The sequence below is a fragment of the Tursiops truncatus genome, chromosome 9 (assembly GCF_011762595.2).
Source record: "Tursiops truncatus isolate mTurTru1 chromosome 9, mTurTru1.mat.Y, whole genome shotgun sequence".
Taxonomy (NCBI): Eukaryota; Metazoa; Chordata; class Mammalia; order Artiodactyla; family Delphinidae; genus Tursiops; species Tursiops truncatus.
In genome coordinates, this window is record NC_047042.1 from 104952822 (window position 1) to 104974615 (window position 21794).

The following is a 21794-nucleotide window of genomic DNA, read 5'->3' on the forward strand; positions in this document are numbered from 1 at the left end:
TTTGTTCAAAAACTTGGAAACCACCTGAATTTCAAAAAGAATTTTTATCCAGTCACTTAAAATCATTTCTCGGTTTCCAAAAAACCTTTAGCCAGATACATTGAATTACTATTAATTATATCAGTTACTCTTTTATTTCAAGGCACTTTTGCCAATACAACTTCTTTTAAATAAAATCTTCTATTGCTTGCTTTATGTTTCTCTCACACCTTGAAGAGCTGCAGATGGCACTCACTCAGTTTATGGAAACAATGTGATCCATAAATCCAGACCTCACCGTTAAGCCAATCGGCCAAATCAGAATGAACTGTGTTGGAAAAGCCTCGGGAACTGTTTATAAACAACTGAGGAATACAGAATGCATCTCTAAGATGGGGGCCATGGGTCCACTCGGACACCAGGGTCAAGCAGCAAAGGCCCCAGGCTCACCCCAGGCCTGTCCTCCACCTGGAGTCAGGGCCTGGAGGAAGACTGTCCCCAGGGGTCCAGCGTGAGCCCATCACCCCGCGTCCTGAGGCTTTGGGCTTTGCTGTGAGGGCCTGGCTGTGATGCAGGTGCCCTGGGCCCCTGCCCTGTTCAAGCCGGCCGCCACGCAAAGCTGCAGCCCACCTCCCAGCCCCGGTCCCCATGAGACCCCGTGCTAGCCCTTCCCCACCCACCCCAACGTCAGAAATCCTTCCGCTGTGCCCTGGAACCCCCAGGCCCTCGCCAGCAAAACCCTGTCCCCTCCTGCCCAGCCGCTCTCTGTGAGGATGCAGCCCTGCAGCTGCCTTCCCTCAGGCTGGAACCTTCCGGAGGGGATTCTGGACTAACTGGCGGTCTGGGGAGGGGGAGGGTGGTCACCGCCGGCCCGGTACAGTGCTGTCCAATGGCAAAATGACGGGAGCCACAGCTGCAGCTGTGACCCCAGGGACCTCACTAGCAAAAATGAAAACAAACAGGTGAAATGAACTTGACCACGTGCCTCATTAAACCCATGAGATCAAAAATACTGTCGTTACAACAACATGAAAGCAGAGCCTTTGGGGGTGGTCCTGGTCTGTCAGGAAGCTTGCGGCAGTGAGGCAGGAGGGCCCCACCGGGCGCGTGGAGAGGCCGGCCGTGTCCCCGGGCGGTTAGCGCGCCCCTCCGCCTCCCCCCACCCCGTCGCCTTTCCTCGCAGCCCCGGCTCCCCGAATGCCACGCCCCAGCTCAGGCCCCCCTCTTCACTCTGGAGCCGGTCACCCCGTCCTAGGCGTCCACTCCCGCCTCGGAACCCACAGCTGCCTGCACGCGCGACGGGCTGCGGGCGCTCACGCCCTCCCGGGCGCCGAACCTGCTCCCTTTCCTCCCTTTTTCCATCCCCGTGTCCACTCTTCCGTGGTCCTGTCTCCTGGGTAGAAAGGGATAAAACAAGGAGGTTCTGAAGCCACAGCCCAAAGGGGGCGGGCTCAGGGCTAAAGAGGAGTCACGTGCAGAAATACGTCCTTCTTTCTGTGATTTTATACTGTACTGTCTCTGTCACTAAAAGTTTGAGGCTGGGAAACGTGGATGTATTTGAACAACAGTGAAAGAAAAAGCAGAAGCAACTGGAAGCCGGATGCCCACCCTTGCCCTACCCTAGGGACTGGGCCCCAGACTGAGAGACCCGAGTGAAACACCGGGGAGGGGGGGAAGGGTGAAGACGGCGCCCCTCTGTAGGCGCCATTTGCACGCCCCCTGCCGTGATGACCTTGGGAAGATGAGGGGAAAGGGGAGCTGTCCGCCTTCATCTTCCTCCCGGCTCTGGGCACGGGGCAGCTCTTCCCGGGGAGGCCACCGCAGAGCTGGGTGGGGTCTCCTGCGTGGGTCACTCAGAGGACAGCGAGATAGATGGCCCAAGCAAAGCATGCTCCGCCAAGCTGCCGTTTGGAATTTAGTGAGCTGCTTGTGAGACCACGAACCTATACCTGTGCAGACCAATTAAGTCAGACGACTGGGGGACACAGCGAGCATTAGTGTTTTTAACGAGTATTAGGATCCCCAGGTGATCCTAATGTGCAGGTTAGAAGTCGATAGCAGAAAAGATGGAGAGAGAGAAAACCTGAGTGGCACGAGCATAGAACCGATAGTGCTGAGCACACAGTGAGCGAGCATGGCCTGGGTGGGGGAAAGCACCCTGCCAGCACCCTTCCCAGCCAGACGTCCAACACAGGACGTGATCACTGTGCCCTCAAAGTGCACCAGCACCGCCGAAACTGGACACAACCCAACGTCCACCAACAAATGGGCAAACAAGACGGGTCCATCCAGACAGCAGAATATTCGTCAGCCTTAGAGGGAACGAAGTTCTGACACAGGCTACAACGTGGATGAGCTTGAAGACACGATGCCCAGTGAGAGAAGCAGACACAGAAGGCTATACAGAGTGATTGCATTCGTACAACATGTCCGGAACAGGCAGATCCACAGACAGAAAGCAGGTTAGGGGTTGCCGGGGCTGACAGATACGGGGGTGACTGCTAGTGGGTGCAGGGTTCCTTCTGGGTGATGAAAATGAACTGAGATCAGACAGTGGTAATGGTTGCACACAACCTCATGAACATACTAACAACCAGTGAACTGTACACTTTAAAAGGGTAAATTTTATAGCATACGAATTGTATCTCAATAAAGCTGTTATAAACAAATTTCACCAGCGTGAGTACCAACACAGATATGCCAAGCTGGGGATTTGAATCCGAGTTAACTGGGGTGGGAAAGCAGGGCTGGTGTGGGAATATCTGCACAGCCCACACCCCTGGGCAGTGCTCACGGGCAGCAGGACGTTGAGGAAGCCTCCGGAAGGGAGCCGCACCCGGCAACAGTAGTTCTCACCCCTGAGTCACACCACAATCACCCTGGAGTCCTTGACACCCAGCCTGGGCCTCCCCAGACCAGCCCGCTCAGGCTCTCTGGAGGTGGGGACGGGTCCCGCGTGCACCCAGGGGACCAGGGGAGAGTGTTGAGAAGGCAGGAATACGAGCTGGCCCCAAGGCCACCGTGGATCTGCCTGTTCTGGACATTTCCTAGGAATCACATGCTGTGTGGCATTTTGTGTCTGCTTCTCTCACTGCACAGCAGATGCACGGGGTGGCCAGTTCCCGGGAGGTGGGAAAGGGGCCCCTGAGCACTGCTGTTCCTGCGGGGGCTCCTCCATGTGTCACTCACACTCAGCTAAATCTGCCAGCAATTTCTATGAAATACTCTACCCGGACCCCTTAGTCAGGAGCAGAGCCCTCTGCATAGCGTTTTGTCTGCATGAAAGTGAAGATTGCCTTTCACAGCCTTTTCCAGGAATACACATGTTAAGAGCACCTATAGTAAATGGCTCAGAGGTTAGTCTTGTCTTATCCAAATTAACATTAACTATCTATCTTGTTAAATCACTTTATACCATATACTCTGTTTATCTTATTTCTATTGGATATTTTCCTACAAGTCCATTTGTGAAAGAGTAAAGAAACTGTAATTATTGGCTGCTACTGAAAAATTAAATTCAAGGGATGGTCTAAATATTTTTGTGATATTGAGATAGTTTAGTAAAATAATAACTGAAGTAATGGACCATCAACCCATTTAATCTTGTGAGAATAATTCTACTGCAAGTATTTTGTTGTGTTTTGATTTGGCTATGCCTCTAGTTTAGAAGAAGCCTCCTTATTTGGCAAGTTTGTCATCCTGAGATGCCTGTAAGGCACGCTGGTGGGGCTTACCTGGCTCTGGCAATTAGCTACGAGATCCTGCGCACATCATTTTCCTTGAGAGCCTGGCTCCTCGCCTGGAAAATGGGAGGCAGAGCTGTAACAACTAGCAGCTCCTTCTGGCTCTAAAATACACGCAGAAATGAATGAAATGGCTCCTTACGGGAACCTTTAAAAGCCGCAAGGCATCACAGTGGTGGCAGCGCCACCTGGTGGGACCAAGGCTTCTGAGGGAGAGGGGGCGTCAGTCACCAGCCCAAGACTGTCAGGTGACTCCTTTCTCGCAGGATGACACAGACATGAGTGCTGTGGGTTACGATGCGCAGTGAGTGCATGCTTCTGCTCACTTCCCCTGCTCCTAGCAGCTACGGGAGATAGGATGCAAACAGACAAAACCGAAAATGCATCTCTGTGCCAGTGAAGCATAAATGGTTCAAACACGAATGCAGAACAAGGTCCTGAGGCCACGAGGGTGCAGGCCACGGACAGGCAGGTGCAGCAAGTGAGGTTCCTCGGGCAAGTGGGCTGGGCATGCCCCACGGAGGACCGAGACCAGGTCTGGGCTGTCTGCTTGCAGCCAAGGGCCAGGCAGACCCACCTGCCCAGGAAAAGAAGCAGAAAGGCTCAAAACCCAGCGCCTCTGGCACAGGAGCCACAGACCCAGACACAGCTCCCGACCAGCAGCCACATCAAGTCCCTCTCTCATTTGGTCGCAGGAACTATCTCAAAATCTCAACTCTCCCCATGGAGTGGGGTCTCAGAACATCCTTTAAGACTTGCTCTGGACCAGGGGCCAGGAGGGCAAAGACAGGGGCAAGGGGATGAGCTCAATCTCCCCCCAAAGAATCAATGTCGTGTAGACATCTTCTCTGACCTCAGTGCAATTAAATTCATAACCAACACCAAAAAGGGGGGGTGGGGCATCATGCTTTGAAACTTACTCCTTGAGTTCTATGTAACTCAAGGAATAAAGAGTAAATCTCAATAGAAATTAGAACATGCCTAGATCTAGATGAAAGTGTGTACTTACCAAAACTTGGGAGGTGAGGCTGGAGCAGGATGTAGAGTAAAATTTCTAGCCTTAAATGAACGTAATTGTTTTAAAAGAAAGATGGAGGGCTTCCCTGGTGGCGCAGTGGTTGGGAGTCCGCCTGTTGATCCAGGGGACGCGGGTTCGTACCCTGGTCCGGGAGGATCCCACGTGCCGCGGAGCGGCTGGGCCCGTGGGCCGTGGCCGCTGGGCCTGCGCATCCGGAGCCTGTGCTCCGCGGCGGGAGAGGCCATGGCAGTGAGAGGCCCGCGTACCGCAAAAAATAAATAAATAAATAAAAATAAAAAATATGAAAGATGGAAAATAAGTTTGATGTTCAACTCTGTAAACCAAAGAAGACAGAAAGGGAGGCAAGAGCAGAATTTAATACAAAAACAAAAATAATTGATATAATAAAATAATAAGCAAGGTCTTTACAAAACTAGTAAGATAAGTGGATTTCTAGCAAGTCTAATCAAGAAAAAAGTAGAAGGTACACATAAACAATGTCAGGAAATTAAAAGGAGATGCAGCTACAAATATAATAAAGATATTAAATTCATAAGAAATAGTTTTCCAATAAATTGGAAAGCATGAGGTAGATAATCTTCAAAACTGATTTGATAAGGAATTGAAAATAAACTAATACAAAATGTTAAAATGAATGGGTAATCAAAATCTTCTTAAAAGACATCAGGCTCGGAAATTTTTATAGGCAAATTTCACCAAATTTTTAAGAAACAGATGATCACTGTCTTATGCAAACTGTTTCAGAGACTAGAACAAAAGGAAGAAGTTTCCCTCACAGGCCCACATTCTGAACAACCACATGCACCCAAGCCGCGCCTTAGGCTCTACTTTCAGGGGGATCCAGGCTGAGACCCTGGGCTTGAGAAGATGGTCTTGGAGGAGCTAAACATACACGTGCATACTTACACATACACACGTGCACACAGCGTGCATATGCACACACACTACATACATGCACACACACTAGGCACATGTATGCACACTCAACGTGCATACGCAACACACATATGCGTGCCCACTCCTGCATGCATGTATGATGCACTTGCTCCAGGTCACATGGGGCGGGGCGGGTTGAGTGTGGGAGCCTCCATGCTCCCAGCGTGACCTGGGAACCTCGCTCTTAGCCCCTGGGCCACTCCAGGTAGAAACAAGGGGACATCTAACGAGACGTATGGATGCAGAGACATCCATCCCTTTAGTGGTTCTTACAGGGCAGGTGGGCCAACAACAGTGAAAAAAGAGAACCTGGGGATACCCACACCCTTCTTCATTCTGAAGGACTCTTGTTGGAGGTGGGGCTCTTCCACCACATTGCATCGTCACCCCCGTCCCGGCCTCTGTGGTTTCAGGTAAGCAGTCAGCAGTATCTCATCGAAGAATCCTTGTGGGAGATGGTCTAAGATTGACTTTCCACCCTTTGGCTGAAATGTGCCTGGCGTGGGCCTCTCTAAGTTTATCCCACCTGGAGTCCATTGTTTCCTTAATGTGTAATGTTTTCCATCAAATCCGAGCATGCTTGCCCATCATCTCCTAAATGTAATTTCTGGCCCTGCTTCCCCCTCCCCTCTGGGACTTCACTGTGTGTAAGACGGTGCCCTGTTCATTCTTCTTCATTCTGTTCTTTTTGTCCTCAGATGAGATCATCTCAGTGACTCATCTTCAAGTTTGCTGATTCTTCTGTCTGCTCAAATCTACTGTTGAACTTCAGTGAAATGTACATTACACTTACTGTATTTTAAACTCCAGAATTTTTATTTCCTTTTGATAATTTTTGTCTTTATTGCCATTCTCTATTTTGCTGAGAATCATTCTCATACTTTCCGTGAATTCTTTGGACACGGTTTTCTTTGAACATACTTACATAATAGCTGATTTAAGGTCTCCGTCTACTTACATCTGGGCTTCCTGGGGGCACTTTCCATGACTGCTTTTCCCCCGTGTGTGGCCCATACTATCCTGTTTCTGTGAACGTCTCATGTTCTGTTGTTGTTGAAAACCGAACATTTAAAATAATACCGTGGCAACACTGTAAGAGCCCTCTCCACAGCTTAGATATTTTTCGCTTAGTAACCTTCTTGGGTGAGCCCCCTAAAAGCTATATCCTTTGCTCTGTGCTGCCTCTGAAGTCTCTGCTCAGTTAGCCGACCTGGTCAGCTAGTGACTGGGCAGAGGTCTCTCTAGTACTTTGGACTCATCTCCCAGTATCTGCTGAGGGCTGGTGTGTGTTGGCGGGGGGGGGCGGGGGGAGTCTGTTTTCACATCCCCTCATGCGGTTGACACCTCTGCCGCAGCCTTCACTTCCTGCTTGCACGGTGCCTCAACACCAGCTGGAGGTGACGGGTCCGGGCTCACTCGCACAGGCCTTTCCGGACACGTTCACAGCCCTGCACTTGCACATCTTTCTAGAGCCCCAGGAATGCCAGTTTTCCCAAGCCCCTTTTGGACATCAATTTCCCCCGTTTTCCTTTAAAATTTTTTGGTCAGCCTCCTGTTGTCCCAACCTGTGTCGCCATCCCAGGGAGCTGATGTGTTAAACACCTGCCACTGTTTGTTTTCCACGTGGCTCCCCGGGAGCCAGCTGAGCCAAACAGAGGCAGATCTCTGGGGACGGGGCTCTTGGGAAGCGATGAACCCGCCCTGCCCGCTCCCGACAGCTGCAGGTTTTCACTGCTATTGTGGTTCCAGGGCTGCTGTACTCTTTTCTCCATTATATTTTCTAGTCGCTATCAATGTTAGTGTATAAACCACAGAAATTTGTATGTTTTTATAACTGACCCTTTATTAAATACTTGTTCGATCCAAAAGTTTTCACATGATTTTCTTAGGTTTTTCACACAGGCAATCTCATATTTGAAAATGACCTTCTTTCCCAATACAAAATTTATAATCTTTTTCTTTCCCTATCGTATTGCCCAGGATTTCCAGATTAACACTAAATACAGACAGACCTCCTGGCTCATTTCCCACTTTTCTGCCTCAATTGTTTCTCAATTATTTCTCAGACTATGGCCTTTGTCTCAATAGGGTGTACTCTTTACTATGTTCACCAGCACCTTTCTCTTTAGCCCGAACTAAGAACTATCAATAGGTGCCCACCTTTCCTTAAATGGAAACTTGTTAGGACAAATTAATGTTATTTAAGGTCTGCCAGGTTTATTCATCCTTTATTCAACTGATATTCATTCACCAACTGTGTGCTAGGAACAGTGATAAACAATTGGAAAAGATTTAAGTAACACCCACATAACCTCTGCTTTGGACACTTACAGTCCAGGCGCGAAATGGTTTTAAATAAAGCTAAACTGGGATTATGCTACTGTGATGGTGCTGAGTGAGCTGATTAACAGGGAGGCTGGCGCTAGACTCTTGAGACTCGCCTCAGTCACCCCGACCATCGGCAGGGGATGCCAACAGCAGTGGCACCTCTAGTGGTTCCCCTCCACTTGTTCAAACCAGACCCTCTTTCATTCCTTCTCAGTGCTCTGGTTTTCAAGACTGTTTTTTCTACTCATGATTATCTTTCAGAAGAGCTGTTTTCAAAACTCAGAGTCTGAGGTAGGCAGAGAATAGTCAAATGAAGATGGAAACAAAAGGAGTAATATCAGTGCCCTGAGGTAGTTCTTCTGAAAATGAAAGAATTAACAACTAGCAAATATAAATACTATACTGTAACCACTTTTCAAATTATCTGCTTCCACACTAAAAATTTTACTCCAAAAGACAAAGAAAGAACAAATCACAAGTGAGCTAACAGAAACGTTTTATTGAATAAACACATGCACTGTCGTGTAAAATTAGCTGAGTGGAAAGGGCATTCTACAATAAACCTTCTGCTGTGTTCCATCCACAGCAGGCCATCCAGCTGGACTGGAGTTAAAGCAACAACCACAATATAAACACACACGCTGACTGCATCTGGCTTCAGTGCTTGACAAAGGAGGGCTGACCTCTGGATAAGGAAGAAACTGTGGTGAATTCAGCTGCAAGGCTCCTTCTGTTTTAACCTGAAGCAACTGCCTCACACTTCCTACTTTAAGGCACAGGATAAGCAACAAAGTAACAATTCAAATTAACCAACGCAAATTTCCCCTCCATTGGTTTGGCTCCAGGTAGAAAAGCTAAAGTTCCCTTTTCCCAGATGAATCAATTATTCAGAACCACCGGCCATGAAGGTTTTGAGAACGGAGTGTCCATCGCCAGGATCCTGGAGCCCGGCGGAGGTCTGGCCTGATACTGATTCTCAGCTGCCCAACTGGACACAAGAGGTTCCCAAAACACCCATCGGCCATCAAGACAGAATCCCACCTGGGAGGTGTTTCAGTGACCTCAGAGTCATCGCTTTCCTTTCAAAGAGAATGGAGCTGTTTGCTGGGTCTGTGTCCAGCCCCACGATCCACACAGAGGGTGGACATCATGCTGCTAATTGGCTTTGTTTGGGCTTTGTACCTTTCACGGCATTTATTTTGCCTAACTGCTTAACTGAAGTATTCCACCATGTAAAATACACATTGAACAGGTGAACCACGTGGCTACAAAACCCAAAAGCTGGGGATGTTGGTAGAAATCACTGGTATGCTACATTTCAGTGAGTGTTTCTCCTGTCTTAGAAATATGCCAGGAGCCAGGGGTCCCCAACCCCGGGGAGGAGGACCGGTTAGGAGCCTGGCCTCACAGCAGGAGGCGAGCGGCGGGCGAGCGAGCGAAGCTTCACCTGCCGCTCCCCGTCGCTCCCCATCGCTGGCGTTACCGCCCGAGCCATCTTCCCCCACCCCACCCCCAGTCCATGGAAAAACTGTCTTCCACGAAACCGGTCCCTGGTGCCGAAAAGGCTGGGTGGGGACCACTGCCAGAAGCCCTGCAACAAACTTTTTTTTTTTTTTTTTTTGGCTGCACCGCGTGGTTTGTGGGATCTTAGTTCCCCAGCCAGGGATCGAACCCGGGCCCCTGGCAGTGAGAGCGTCGAGTCCTAACCACTGGACCACCAGGGAATTCCCACAACAAACCTAATTTTTAAAAAATCTCCAAAGATCTAGTATCACGGGCAGGCAATTAGATTTAGGAATTACCTGTCTTCCTCACGCTGCTGCAGTACCAGAGTTAGGTGTTTCCCGAGCACACACCCCTGAGTGTCACCACGTTCGTAAGGCCCTCCCGCGCTGACAGAGGAGATGGTCTCTGCTGGGGCTTCGGAGAAGCTTCATGACCCAGGAAGCTGCGAGAGCACCGGGTCTGCACGACTGCATGAGACGTACCGCAAGGCTACAGGCCCCATCACACGCACACCCAGGGTTCAAGGTGTGCGGTGGACACCACTGAAACCCGCCAGAGGGCAGGAGCAGCGGTGGCGTCCACACAGGCACTTGGGCAGGCCGGTCACGCCCAGGAGTCCATGGCGGGGGCCCTAGTGAGGTCTCTGACTCAATCTCACAGCTCTATTTTCCCCGGGATTACTACGTAGCTGTAGGGTGCCCTCTGGCTAAGGAAGTCATTTGCACCACACGTCTCAGAATCCTTAAAGCTCTTTCTGCACACGTGCACCCTGTGCTCGGGGCATGCGCAGCTGCCGCACGGCTATGGAGCCTCACCTTGTAAGAGGCTTGCGGCCTTTAAGTATCTAAAACATGCTTTTCATAATCTAAGAAGAAAAATATTCCCAAATAAAAGTTGTATAACAATATTCCAATACTGAGGTCAGTCATGGCATAAAGTGAGGAAACCCAGTAAGGGGTTCCTTACAACCAGCAGCCGCTGTGCCGGAACCCCGGGGCTGCGGTGGTGGCTGGCGCCGGCTCGGGGGCTCTGTCCTCTGTGTGCCTCACGCTGACGATCACGGGCCGGCGTCGGCTCCCGCCGCGACTTCCTAGCTACTCACCCCGACCTACCTCACAGCCTCTACGGGGACAACGTGAGTTTGTCTTTCTTTTCGGGCTGAAAAACACTGTAAATTTCACAACAGACTAACTGCTAACATTTAAAATCCGTCTGTATTACATTTCAGGAAGAGTATGATTATGTATCTGCACTGTTTCATGAATAAGTTACAACAAGCAACTAGGAATAAACTTGAGACATTCCATTTTATGTAAGAAATTTCAGATTAGTGCACTATGATTTATGAACCATGACAGCTCTTAATATTTTATATAACTCAGTTATGTGACACTTTTCCTGATAAGCACTTCAACTGACTTCTCAATAATACATCTTTATATTTATGAAAGTGTAAATACTTTGAATACATTCTTTCATCATTCATAGTGGGCAGAAATATACTAACATTTACTAATCTTTCAGCTTTTCTTTTTAAAAAGAAACACCAAAAAATAGGTCACTGAGAGCTTTTTCCTGCAGAGACAAAAACGGTTATTTGTCATAAGAATTTAATAAGTTTTAGAAGAAAAAAAATATATATTTCCTTGATCCATTTTCTTCTGAATTCAAACCAGCATGTAGAGATTATAAAAAATAGTCTATTTACACAGCATAGTGCACCTCAGTGATATACAAAACAAAGCAATAAAAAAGCACAACCATATATCGGCTTCCTAGGAGAGACAACTGACATACAGCTTTACGCACACAACGGTTGACCACTATCCTATGCACGCCGAAAAAACTGGTCAAATACTAGAGGAAATTAAACATACAAAACTTAATGCTAATAATGGCCAAATATGCCTAAAACGTCAATGTTTTATAAAACCACTAAGGGACAAGTAACCAAGTACATGAAATTATAAAAAGAGCATGGGTGCGTCTGTGTGGGCTGCGTGTCGGCACGGGGCTGGCGGATACAGCGGGGGCTCCTCGGCCAGCGCAGCCTACGTCACCACGTGGGGCCTCGTCCCATCCTCCGTGAGGTCGTACCTGAGACACAGGAAGACACACGGTCACAGGGGACGCGCTGCTGAATGGACGCACGGGGCTCTGCGTCTGTCTGTTGGGGGGCACTCACCACTGGGTCCAGCCTTTGGCGAGTTCTTCAGATGCCAGACCGACCAGGACCTGTGGTGAGAAAAGGCCTGCAACAGTGGGTTTCAGGCCTCTCACCATCGCTTCCGATCTTCTCTGGCAACACACTCTCCCTCATTTTCAGCCTCTCACTTTTCAACTTTTCTACCCTTATGATCCACCCATGACCTATACGGTCAATTATACCCAAGAGGCCCTTCCTGTATCCAACAGTCCTGACAGGAAGTTATCACAAAGTACCAGGGGGGATAATTCACATTGATACCAGCTCACAAACCACTCACAGCAGCTTAGCTGACGTGGTTTATCCACGTACATAAATCTAGTCTAAAAAGAGTACTCTGGGTTAAGTGTTTAATTTTTACAAAGCGTAGGATTTTTTTTTTTCGAACTTACTTTGCCGAGAAGCCCTTTGTCTTTGGACAGGAAGCCACCGCTGTTCTTCACGGCCACGTCCAAGGTTCTCCTCTGCACGTCCGGCAACGAGACACTGAAATCAAAGCTGAAGTGGAAAACAGAGGATCATCCTTAAATTTCTCCATAATTTTGCTGTTTTACCGTAACTAAAAAATGACATTGCTGCTTATGAGACCATTCCAAATGTGATGTTCATTTTTTATTATAAAACTGATCTCTCCTGCTAGATGTTTGGACCTGGCCCTTCAGGAAGACTCAAAGTTTTTTTTTTTTCCATTATTCTCTAAACATAAGAGGAGACTGGAATCCTAAACATGCCAAAGGCTGACCCTGTGGCTCCCCCGTGTGGACACAATGCCTGACTCCCGGTGTAAAACGTGGGCCATGGTGTGCGACACACTGCGGGGCCCAGGGCAGTCCGCTCCCCCAAAGAGGGTGAGCTCCAAGCCTGCAAGTGAACAGAAGTGGGGTGTCCGAGAAGCAGCCTCACAGAGGAGGGGATCTGCAGGCACCTTCTGGAGCCTGAAACCGGATGCTGCAGAACAAAAGCCTCCAGAAGCGAAGGTGGCAAAGCAGAGGACAAGGTCGGAGGCCTTGTGGGGACACGGGGACATGTGGACATGGCCGGCCTTCCCAAGAGCGAGCAGCCTGAACCCCAGGTTTGCAGGAACTCTTAGAGGCTGCGGCTGAGCCAGACACCCACACCAGGACCGGGTGCCTGCCCATCGGTTTCTCATCTCCGCGTAAATAAAGTCACTGGTGAGAAGCCATGATTAAGTGACTAGTAACTGAGTTAATGGATATCAACACCATTCAACTTACTATTTCTCCACATGTGCACAGGCCAAGGCTGGTGGAGTGTGGCCTGAGGATTCACGATGTGATGCTCAAATGCCTATTTATTTATTTATGTTAACAAGTTTATGACCGCTCTTCGGGAGGCGTTTTTCACTCATGCTCTCACTGGTGTAAATGCCTCCATCATTCCAAGGCACCACCAGGCCTTCCTTGAGTGGTGAACACAACTGTCTACCCCACTGAGTGGACGCGTACCTCTGATCAAACACGGGGTTCAGCGTTTTCTTTGACACGTGTGTTTTTCTCCTTCCTGACCTCCTCTTGTCTGGTAACAAATACAGGCGGACGTAGGGATCAGAGCCGTCTTCAGAGAAGGCAATGAGATTTCTTATAACACAAACCAGAGAATGCTCGGTATTAGAATCTACCTAAGATTAGATACCTAATTAGATACCTAATCTATCTAAGGAGCACCGCACTGGAACTTACTACCTGGTTTTACTTGCATCCCGTGACTGCCTCCTTCCCACGCGCACTTCAGTCAGTGGCTCTGCAGAGGTGGCCTCTGCCCTGTTTCCTGCGCCCAGGGTTTGGGGGATGTTCTGACCCGCAGAGAATCACCTTTCCACACTGCTTCACTGTCCCCTCCCAGTGAGGGGACGCGGCCAGCCTCGCGGGAGACCCCTCCCCGGCTCCTGCTCAGGCCACGGACCCCACCCTCTGCCCTTCGTCCACCCGAACGCTTCACAGACACAGGCCCACCTCCTTCACGCAGCTTCATGCTGCTCTCGTCCTCGGACAACTGGGCCAAACACGCTAGTATTTAATTACAGCCGACCCTTGAACCACGTGGACGTTAAGGGCTCCAACCCTCCGCATATGTGGTTCCGCATCCTTGGAGTCAACCAACTGCAAATCGTGTAGGGTGGTGGCATTTACTACTGAAAAGCTCCTCGTGTAGGTGGAGCCATGCCGCTCAAACCCACGCTGTTCAAGGGTCAGCTGTCCCTGCAACCACTTCCAATTGTTCACTTGTTGATGGACCGAAAGCCCACGAGGGAGAGTCCTCTGAATCAGACTGCTGCTCCGGAATCTCACATAGTAATTATCTCGGCAGCAGGAACATAGAAGGTGCTCAATAAATAGGTAGTGAAGCGAACTCGACATTTATATAATCATGTTTCTAAATGTTACTAATTTTACTTTCCTGTTTCCACGTCTTTTTATAACGTCCAAATATTTCTACCACATATCTCCATCACAGCTACTAGTGAGACAATCAAGTCACATAAAGGAAAATAATCAGCGCCACACCATCATCAGTCATCAAACACAAACTGAAGCAACACCGTCACATCACGTTATGTTTACTGAACCAGTACAAACCGTCCTGCTTGTGGGGAAAAGAGCTCGTGGGCTCTTCCCGAACAACTACAGCTATTCCTGTCACTATCCCACAGACTTGCCTGAATTCTCTGAATTGTTATAAATCCACTCCTGGAAATTGAATCCCCAAAAGACACTTCACTAAAAGAAAACTATGCTTATTATCATGTTGTAAACGTTCAACCACAGGGAATGTTTTATGAACTGCAATATGGCAGCTTAAGGGAGTGTTGCAAAGCAACCAAAACGGTTAGTAACAGAAAATGTTATGAAACAAGGTTAAGAACCTGAAAACCAGGACTACGGTATCTAACTGCAGTATTGCCTACTTGCTCTCGTCTGTAAATGAAACAAACTGCTGTCCGTGACGCGAGAGCCGAGAGCCCGGCTCACCTGCAGGAGTGCACGACCACCACCAGCTTGTTCCTCTGCGAGCTGTGCCGGACGGTCAGCTGGATCTGCCCCAGCGGGGACTGTCCCAGGGTCGTCCCACTGAGGAAACAAAGCCGAGAGTGAGAGCACTCCTCAGACAGCACAGTGGCTGTGAGCACGTTCATTCACTCAGACAAGCGGGAAGCAAAGCACCCACGAACATGAACCTAGTCTGAACTTCTGGGTATGAACGGACCAGCTGGATTCATACTTCCTCCGAGGGTTCAATATAACCCAATTGCTGACAACCATGTAGCCCAAAGTGAGAACAAGACACAGGCTTCTCCTTACAAGCATCCACTCTTCAGAGTTTCTGAAGCTATGTCTACCCTAGAACTGCCCAAATCTGCACTCCTTTCTCAGAGCCCCTTGCTGTGCACCTCACGGGTCGTCTGATGAGGTCACACCCCCTCCCCTCCATCCCCATCTCAGGCTGAGGCACCAGCTCCAGGACAACCAATGACGGCTCTGACTCAGCTCTGAGATCTTCTCGGTTTCTCCTCAAATTTAGCTCCTGGGAAAAACTGGTTTCTTATTTAAAATTCTATTTCTTTCTAGAGCAAGGGAGAGACAGGGATTCCTTCCTTTCTCCTGAAATTGCAGCCACGAGCAGAGCTGCTCTGCGCATGGGTTAAGGCCGCCTGCCCCGGCTGAGCCCTGGGCCACAGGCTCCACACCTCGGCCTCTGCTCCGTGCTCAGCACACCGCAGGGCAGCAAAGAGGAGACCGCCCCAAAGGGCAACCCACTCCCCCTGCTGAGAGGAAAAGGCTCACGTTAGGGTAACTGCAGACTTTGTCCTTATCTAAGGAAACCACGGACACGCCCATGACTCAGGGGGCATAAGTGAGAAATCCACACAAACATCCACAGACAGACAAACCCGCTGGGCGGTGAAATGGGTGGCGGCCAAGCATGAAAGAGCAGGGCCTGTTCTCATGTGACAAATGTGTCCAGCTTCCGCCAAGCCTTTCCGCGTCAGGTCAGCTTCAGACTCTGCCTTCCTGGTCTGAGGATCCCCCCACTGTTCCTAAGCTTTAAATAAGCCAAATACTAGGCCCTGGAAAATGGCAGGTTTACTTTGAAAGCCAAAGGCTCGGTGAGCGAAAGGGCCACACTGCCTGAAAGCTGTTTGGCTTAGGACCGCGTTCCCTCCCCGCAGCCCGCGGGTCAAGAGCCAATTCAGCAAGAGCAAGGGGCGTCTAGTTACTTCTCAAGCTGCCGCAGCCTCTGTCGCAGCTCCTGTGTGGCGACGGGCAGCGAGATGTCTGAGGCGATGCTTGGGGTGGGCTCCTTGACGGAGACGTGGCTGGGGGAGCCGGTGCTGCCGGCCTGGAGGCTGGAGGAGCTTCTGCCCAGGTCCCGCGGACCCTGCGGGCTGGCCTCTGCAGGTTGGGCTCTCTCTTCCACACCTGGCTTATTATCGCAGCCCCCCATGACCGGCGTGGATGGGGCTGTGCTGCTGTCAGCAGTGCCTGGCGATGCAGACATCTGAGATCTGACAGATATTTTTCTCCCTTCCTTGGAAACAGAGGGTCGCTTTACTTGAGCTGAGTGCTGGTGGTCTGGAGACCTTTCTTGCTTTTCAAGGTGGAGTACCTTGAGGTGAAAATAGATACAAAATTAAAACGGGTGACACTGGTAACAGCCTCATACAGGAACAGCTTTAGAGATGCTCATTTGCAAACGTTTCTTTGAAGCTTGGCACAAAACATGAAAAACAATCTAGCCTCTCTGTTCAGCTATCCTACCATATTACAGAAAGTGCAGAAAAAGGCACATGCGGGTAAGCATCACAGCACCGCGTGGTGCCAGCCACACTTCTGTGCATCTCTCTCCGGCCTCCTCCTGTCCACTCTTCTGCACAGTGGTGACAGCTTGACAGTGGCAGAGCCCGAGCCACAAACCCCATCCTACGCTGACCCTTATCCTACCGTCTCCACCAGCGACCGGGGCGGGGCGAGGCTGCCAGACCCCTAGGGTTGACCTGGGAGCAACACCTCCCCGCTTTGCCTCCCTTCACATTAGCTCTGAGCGTGCACATGTACCTGAGCAGTCTAAACCCCGCATTGGGGGTCATCCCGACGGCCTGAAGCTTCTTCCCGCTTTTACCAAGTAAAGCTGCAGCCAACACCCCCAGTTCTGTGTTATTACCAGGAGTCAGATTTCCAGAGAAAGGGCTCTGTGGTTTACAGCTGAAGACACTGAAGTCCCTTCTGGAAAGGCTGTGACCAGGCACAAGGAGGCCGTTTCCATCACACCTTCCACAGACTAAGTTTGTTTTACTTTAAAAAAAAGTTGGTTCTGCATTTTAATTTGCATTTTAAAAATTAGAGAGTTTTAGCATTTTCCCGTATGTTTGCCAGTTTTATTTTCAGCATTTCCTTAGGTACTTACAAATGAATCATCGTCTATTTTGGACAATATTTTTCCTGTAATCTCTACCGTCTTGCAGAGTTTTTTTTAATTCTTTTTTCTGAATGACCTTTGAAAATTTAACATTAGCAGAAAACTTCATTGATCCAGATAGCAATACTTTCTGGACAAAAGGATTAAAAAAAAAAAAAAAAAAAAAAACAACGCTGGTGGGATTCATGTGAAAGCCCAAGGAACAATTCCGGGCCTGCTCAAGCAACCTGGAAACTCTGCTGCTGTTGGTGTCGAAGTCCAAGCCCTGGTCATCTCTCCCCTGAGCTACACAGCCAGCAGCAATGTGAAAACTCACACTCCCCGTAAAGCACGTCCCTGTCATCCCTGCCCCGCGCCCAGCACCGTGAGCACCACGGGCACTGCCCACCCAGGACCCTTCCCCCAGCTGCGCTCTGGAGACGGCAGTACCCTGAGGGCGAGCTTCATCTTCAGTGAGCTGTTGGGGCCTGAGTTACTGAGCTGGAACCGCTGGTTCAGGGTCATGTCCTCGCAGGCGAGCAGCTGGCTGAGAGGGATCCTCAGGTTCCCCAGGCAACACTGGTGCTGCTCATCTTTCACCTGCCAAACACGACAGAGCGCTCAACGCTGGGGATGGAGACAGAACACGCAGGAAGGCCCCAAACCCCATCTTCGGCCACCTCCTTCTACATCCTGTCGCCATGCACAACGCAGTAGGAAACCCCGTCAGGGAGACTCAAAACATTGCCAATAGTGATGCTACAGTGTAGCCATGTCACAGGGCCGGTCATCTCCCAATCACATAGTCATAATGAGCACGAAAAAGAGAAAACCCCGTTCGAGGAATCCATTACAAGGACCCTGAGCTGAGAGGCAGCAGTCCACACAAATCTGAAGATGAGAAGGAAATGTCTTCAGTCCTGTGAAAACGGTGACAAAACACATGCCTAGTGGTGTGCCAAGTTCTAGTGGTGACACTTGTTCATGGAGAAGACCCATTTCTAAGTTTCTTTTAAGACTTCTACTCAAAATGTACAATATCTGCTTTAACTGCATGACAATTTCTGGCTCCTGAATAATAACCTTCAGCTTTGCCTCTGCAACAGGAACCACTCCTGTTAGGTTGCTGCGATACAGGTAGTTTAACCAAAAGGGGTAAGAACTTTGGTGGTTTCATAGGCTCTACAGCAATGATCAAGTAAGTTAACTACACGTAAAAACCGAACAGCCTGATTGCTTATTGTTTAAACTGTAATCGCAAAAGCATTTTTTAATGAAATAACTAAGTTTAAGAATGTTAAAAATTATTTTTTTAAATCCAAGGTCCAGTTACTATAGATTATTTTAAGAGGAGTGCAAAAAATTCTTTGTTTTAAAGGTTATCCCATCTTATTTTTTTAAACTGAAGTACAGTTTATAATATTATATTAGTTTCAGGTATATAAAAGTGATTCATTAACTTTATAGACTGTACTCCATTTAAAGTTATTACAAAATAATGGCTCTAGTTCTCTGTGCTGCACAATATACCTTTATTGTTTGTTCACTTACGATGCAAAAATTCTTAAAATTTTAGCAAATTAAATTGAACACATAAAAAGGACACTACATCACAAGTGGGGTTATGTCCAAATAAAGGTTTGTCTGCAAGGTTTTCTCATGTTAAATCTTGAAAACCAGTAAATGTTTGCAAGATTTAAGATTTAAGAGTCAACACTGCATTTCACCATATTTACAAACTTAAAAAGGAAAATCACGTGATCATCTCAACACTTGTAGAAAAGTCTCTGACAATATTCAACACCCATTCATTACAAAAACACTCAGCAAACCGGCAGGAGGAGTAGAAGGAAGTGAAACACGAAGGCTTTGCCCTTAGGATCTGGAAGGAGGCAAAGGTGTCCACTGACGCCGAGGCCGGGCTGGCAGCGGGGAAGGAACAGGAAGGGAAGTGTCATTACGAGCAGTACCCTGAGGTATCCACACGTCCAGCAGGGCTGACAGTGGTGCCAACATGTGAACACCAACACCCACTGCACCTCTGGACGCCAGTAACAGTCAGTCAAAAGTTGACAATTAAAAACTGACAGCCCCCCGCCCGACACCTAGGGCATGAACACATCTGGTGGGCCCACAATGGCGGTTCTCCCTGTGTTGCCTATGTGACGCAGAGATACGAACACAACCACGTAAATATGCAAATCACTTACCTCCACCTCGAGCTCCTGGCGCTTGGGATTGTGAACGAAGAAAGTGAAGTTTTCCTCCCACACAGGCTCATTGGTTTTGTACCGAATCTGAAAGAAGTATCCAAAATCAGCTCTGGGATATTTGCTGTGGCAAAGCACTACCACACTGTGTTTATCGAGTATCGCACTTGGCAGCTACGGATGACACCCATCCTCTGGGCTGTCCTATCAAGAGTTAACTGTGGAAGGTCCGGAGCGTGTCAGCGGATGAGCTGCCAGCAGCTTCCAGCCTGGGTCCCAGGCCCCATGACAATGCGACATCTGCGTGTGTGGTCCTCACTCCACGACCTCCCCAGGCCAGCGGACTGCTGCACGTCAGGAAGTTTCTTAGATGAATGGTTAGCAGTTAATAAAAGGGAGGAATTCCTGAAATGTTTCCTGAAAGTAGCACATATTATAGCAACAGCAATGCCCTCTCTCAGTTTTTGAACAGAATCGTATTTGTTGAACAAGTCCCCTACATATGAACCTTCAAGCTGTGAACTTTCAAAGACGCGAATGTGTATCCGGTTCCAGAGAGGAACCAGAGCCTGTGTCGTGCACATCAGGCGGAGGGAAACTGCAGCCTGCCCTCTGGCTCCTGTTGCTGACGACCCCTCCTTTCCCTCCTCCAGTCGGTCACTCTTCTCGCCTGTTCCCTCGATGCCAGCCCCTGGATGCCAGCTGTTGGACTGTACTACTGTACTTTTCAAGGTACTGTACTGTAAGATTAAAAATGTTTTCTTTATTTTGTGTGTTTGTTTTTCATGTATTATTTGTGTGAAGAGTATTATAAACCTATTACAGTACACTACTATATAGCCGATTGTGTTAGTTGGGTACCTAGGCTAACTCTGTGGGACTTAACGAACAAATTGGACTTACGAACTCACTCTCAGAAAGAAACTCGTTCGTATGTAGGGGACTTCCTGTGCACTGCTGGTTGTCTTTTAAACAAAATATTAACAGGACATTCAAAGGAAACTTAGAATTTGTCCCATGTCATCTACCCATGAAATCAAGCAAAAGCATAATTAACATATTCGTGTCACTTTTTAATGTTACTTTTAAATGAATATATTTGATACGAAATTAAGTAGCTGGTTATCCAACAACTGATTTGAGAAAACAAAAGAAAGACTCATAAATCAATGGTCTTGATGCCTGCGCCACCCCCAACTGGTGACAGTGACAGCACGGTCACACGGAAGTGCCCCAGTCAGACTGCTGGTGCCTTACCTTGCTCTCCTGGGCCTTGTGACCAACTGACATTTGGACAAGAGGATTTGGGTTGCTGTTTATTTTCTTCCCTGACTATCCAAAAACAAAAAACAGATAAAAATCAATAAACACATCTTGAAATGGGGATCACTAAAAATGGGATTATTGGCTTATATTAACAGTCATTTCTATTTACTTCTGATACTTCAGTTACAGGGAGTATCTAGGCACAATTTAACTGGAAAACAATTAATTGCTAACACACCCCAAAGCCATACTTGTATCTACATAAAATAAATCAAGAAAACTTGTATTTGCAAACAATTTTAAAACGTTAAGGTCTTTTATTTTTTAAAGCAAGCAACTTTGGAAAAACGGAATCTTCCGAAAATCTTTAATGTTAATTCCAGCTCTCAAAACTTATTTTACTAGGGTAACAAAATGAATAAAGTGCAACAAATGGAAACAGAAAAGCACAGGAAGGACAAATGTGAGAGTGTGTGATTCAGAACAGTCTTCTGGTTGGAATCATAAAAATAATAAAGTGTCAGAGGCACATTTTCATGTTTTTAATTTAGTATCTTCTGTTCAAACATGTACCTATCAGATTATCGAACCTTGCTTACCAGCTGCTAAGTAATTTTGACTGGAAGAATAAACGTCCATCTAAATTGCATTTAAGCAGATACAAATGCAATGAGAAAAATTCAGGAATAAGAAAAAATGGTAGGAAGCATACTTTAGCACAGACAGCCGATAGAAGAATACATAGTAAAATGCAACATATATGGGACATGAGGTTTATTTATAACTTAGCCCCACAAGAAGATGCTGTTAAATATTTGTGTTAGTGGAAATTAATTAGAAGGTCACAAAATGTTTTTAAGTTAAATAATTTTAGAGTCAGTCCTCAACACTGCAACGATGAGAGAGGCGTCAAATTCATGACTATTGGAATAAAATATTACTAGCCCAAACCTACTGCGATAATCTAGTTTCTGGTTCATCTTTTTGATGTGAATGAATTCTGCAAAATGAAATAAACACTGTTAAAAAAAATCCAAGGCTACAGACTACGGTGGGAGAATACTAATTTCCCCCCTAAATCCATTTCTCCTTCTTCCCTTAACACGAGAGTCCTAGCGTCATAGCTGAGCACACAAATCCTCTGTGACACAGATTCTATTTCCGAA

At 48.0% G+C, this 21794-nt stretch overlaps 1 protein-coding gene across 7 annotated transcripts in view; it reads right to left on the bottom strand.

Moving 5' to 3' along the window:
• Window positions 1–8504: 8504 nt before the first annotated feature.
• The window catches only part of ESYT2 (extended synaptotagmin 2), a 77305-nt gene continuing 64015 nt past the window's right edge, over window positions 8505–21794 (bottom strand). For 3 of the 7 annotated variants that reach the window (XM_019930233.3, XM_019930235.3, XM_019930239.3), the window contains 8 exons: window positions 20620–20694; window positions 19363–19449; window positions 17603–17752; window positions 15975–16363; window positions 14728–14826; window positions 13204–13335; window positions 12130–12235; window positions 8505–11628 (listed from right to left, as the gene is read on the bottom strand). In XM_019930233.3, coding sequence (XP_019785792.1) covers window positions 11467–11628; window positions 12130–12235; window positions 13204–13335; window positions 14728–14826; window positions 15975–16363; window positions 17603–17752; window positions 19363–19449; window positions 20620–20694 — 1200 coding nt within the window. In that variant the 3' untranslated portion in view covers window positions 8505–11466. Of the gene's footprint in view, window positions 11629–11716; window positions 11784–12129; window positions 12236–13203; window positions 13336–14727; window positions 14827–15974; window positions 16364–17602; window positions 17753–19362; window positions 19450–20619; window positions 20695–21794 lie in introns of all 7 variants that reach the window. The other 4 variants (XM_019930236.3, XM_019930237.3, XM_073810147.1 and 1 more) reach the window with 3 other exon arrangements.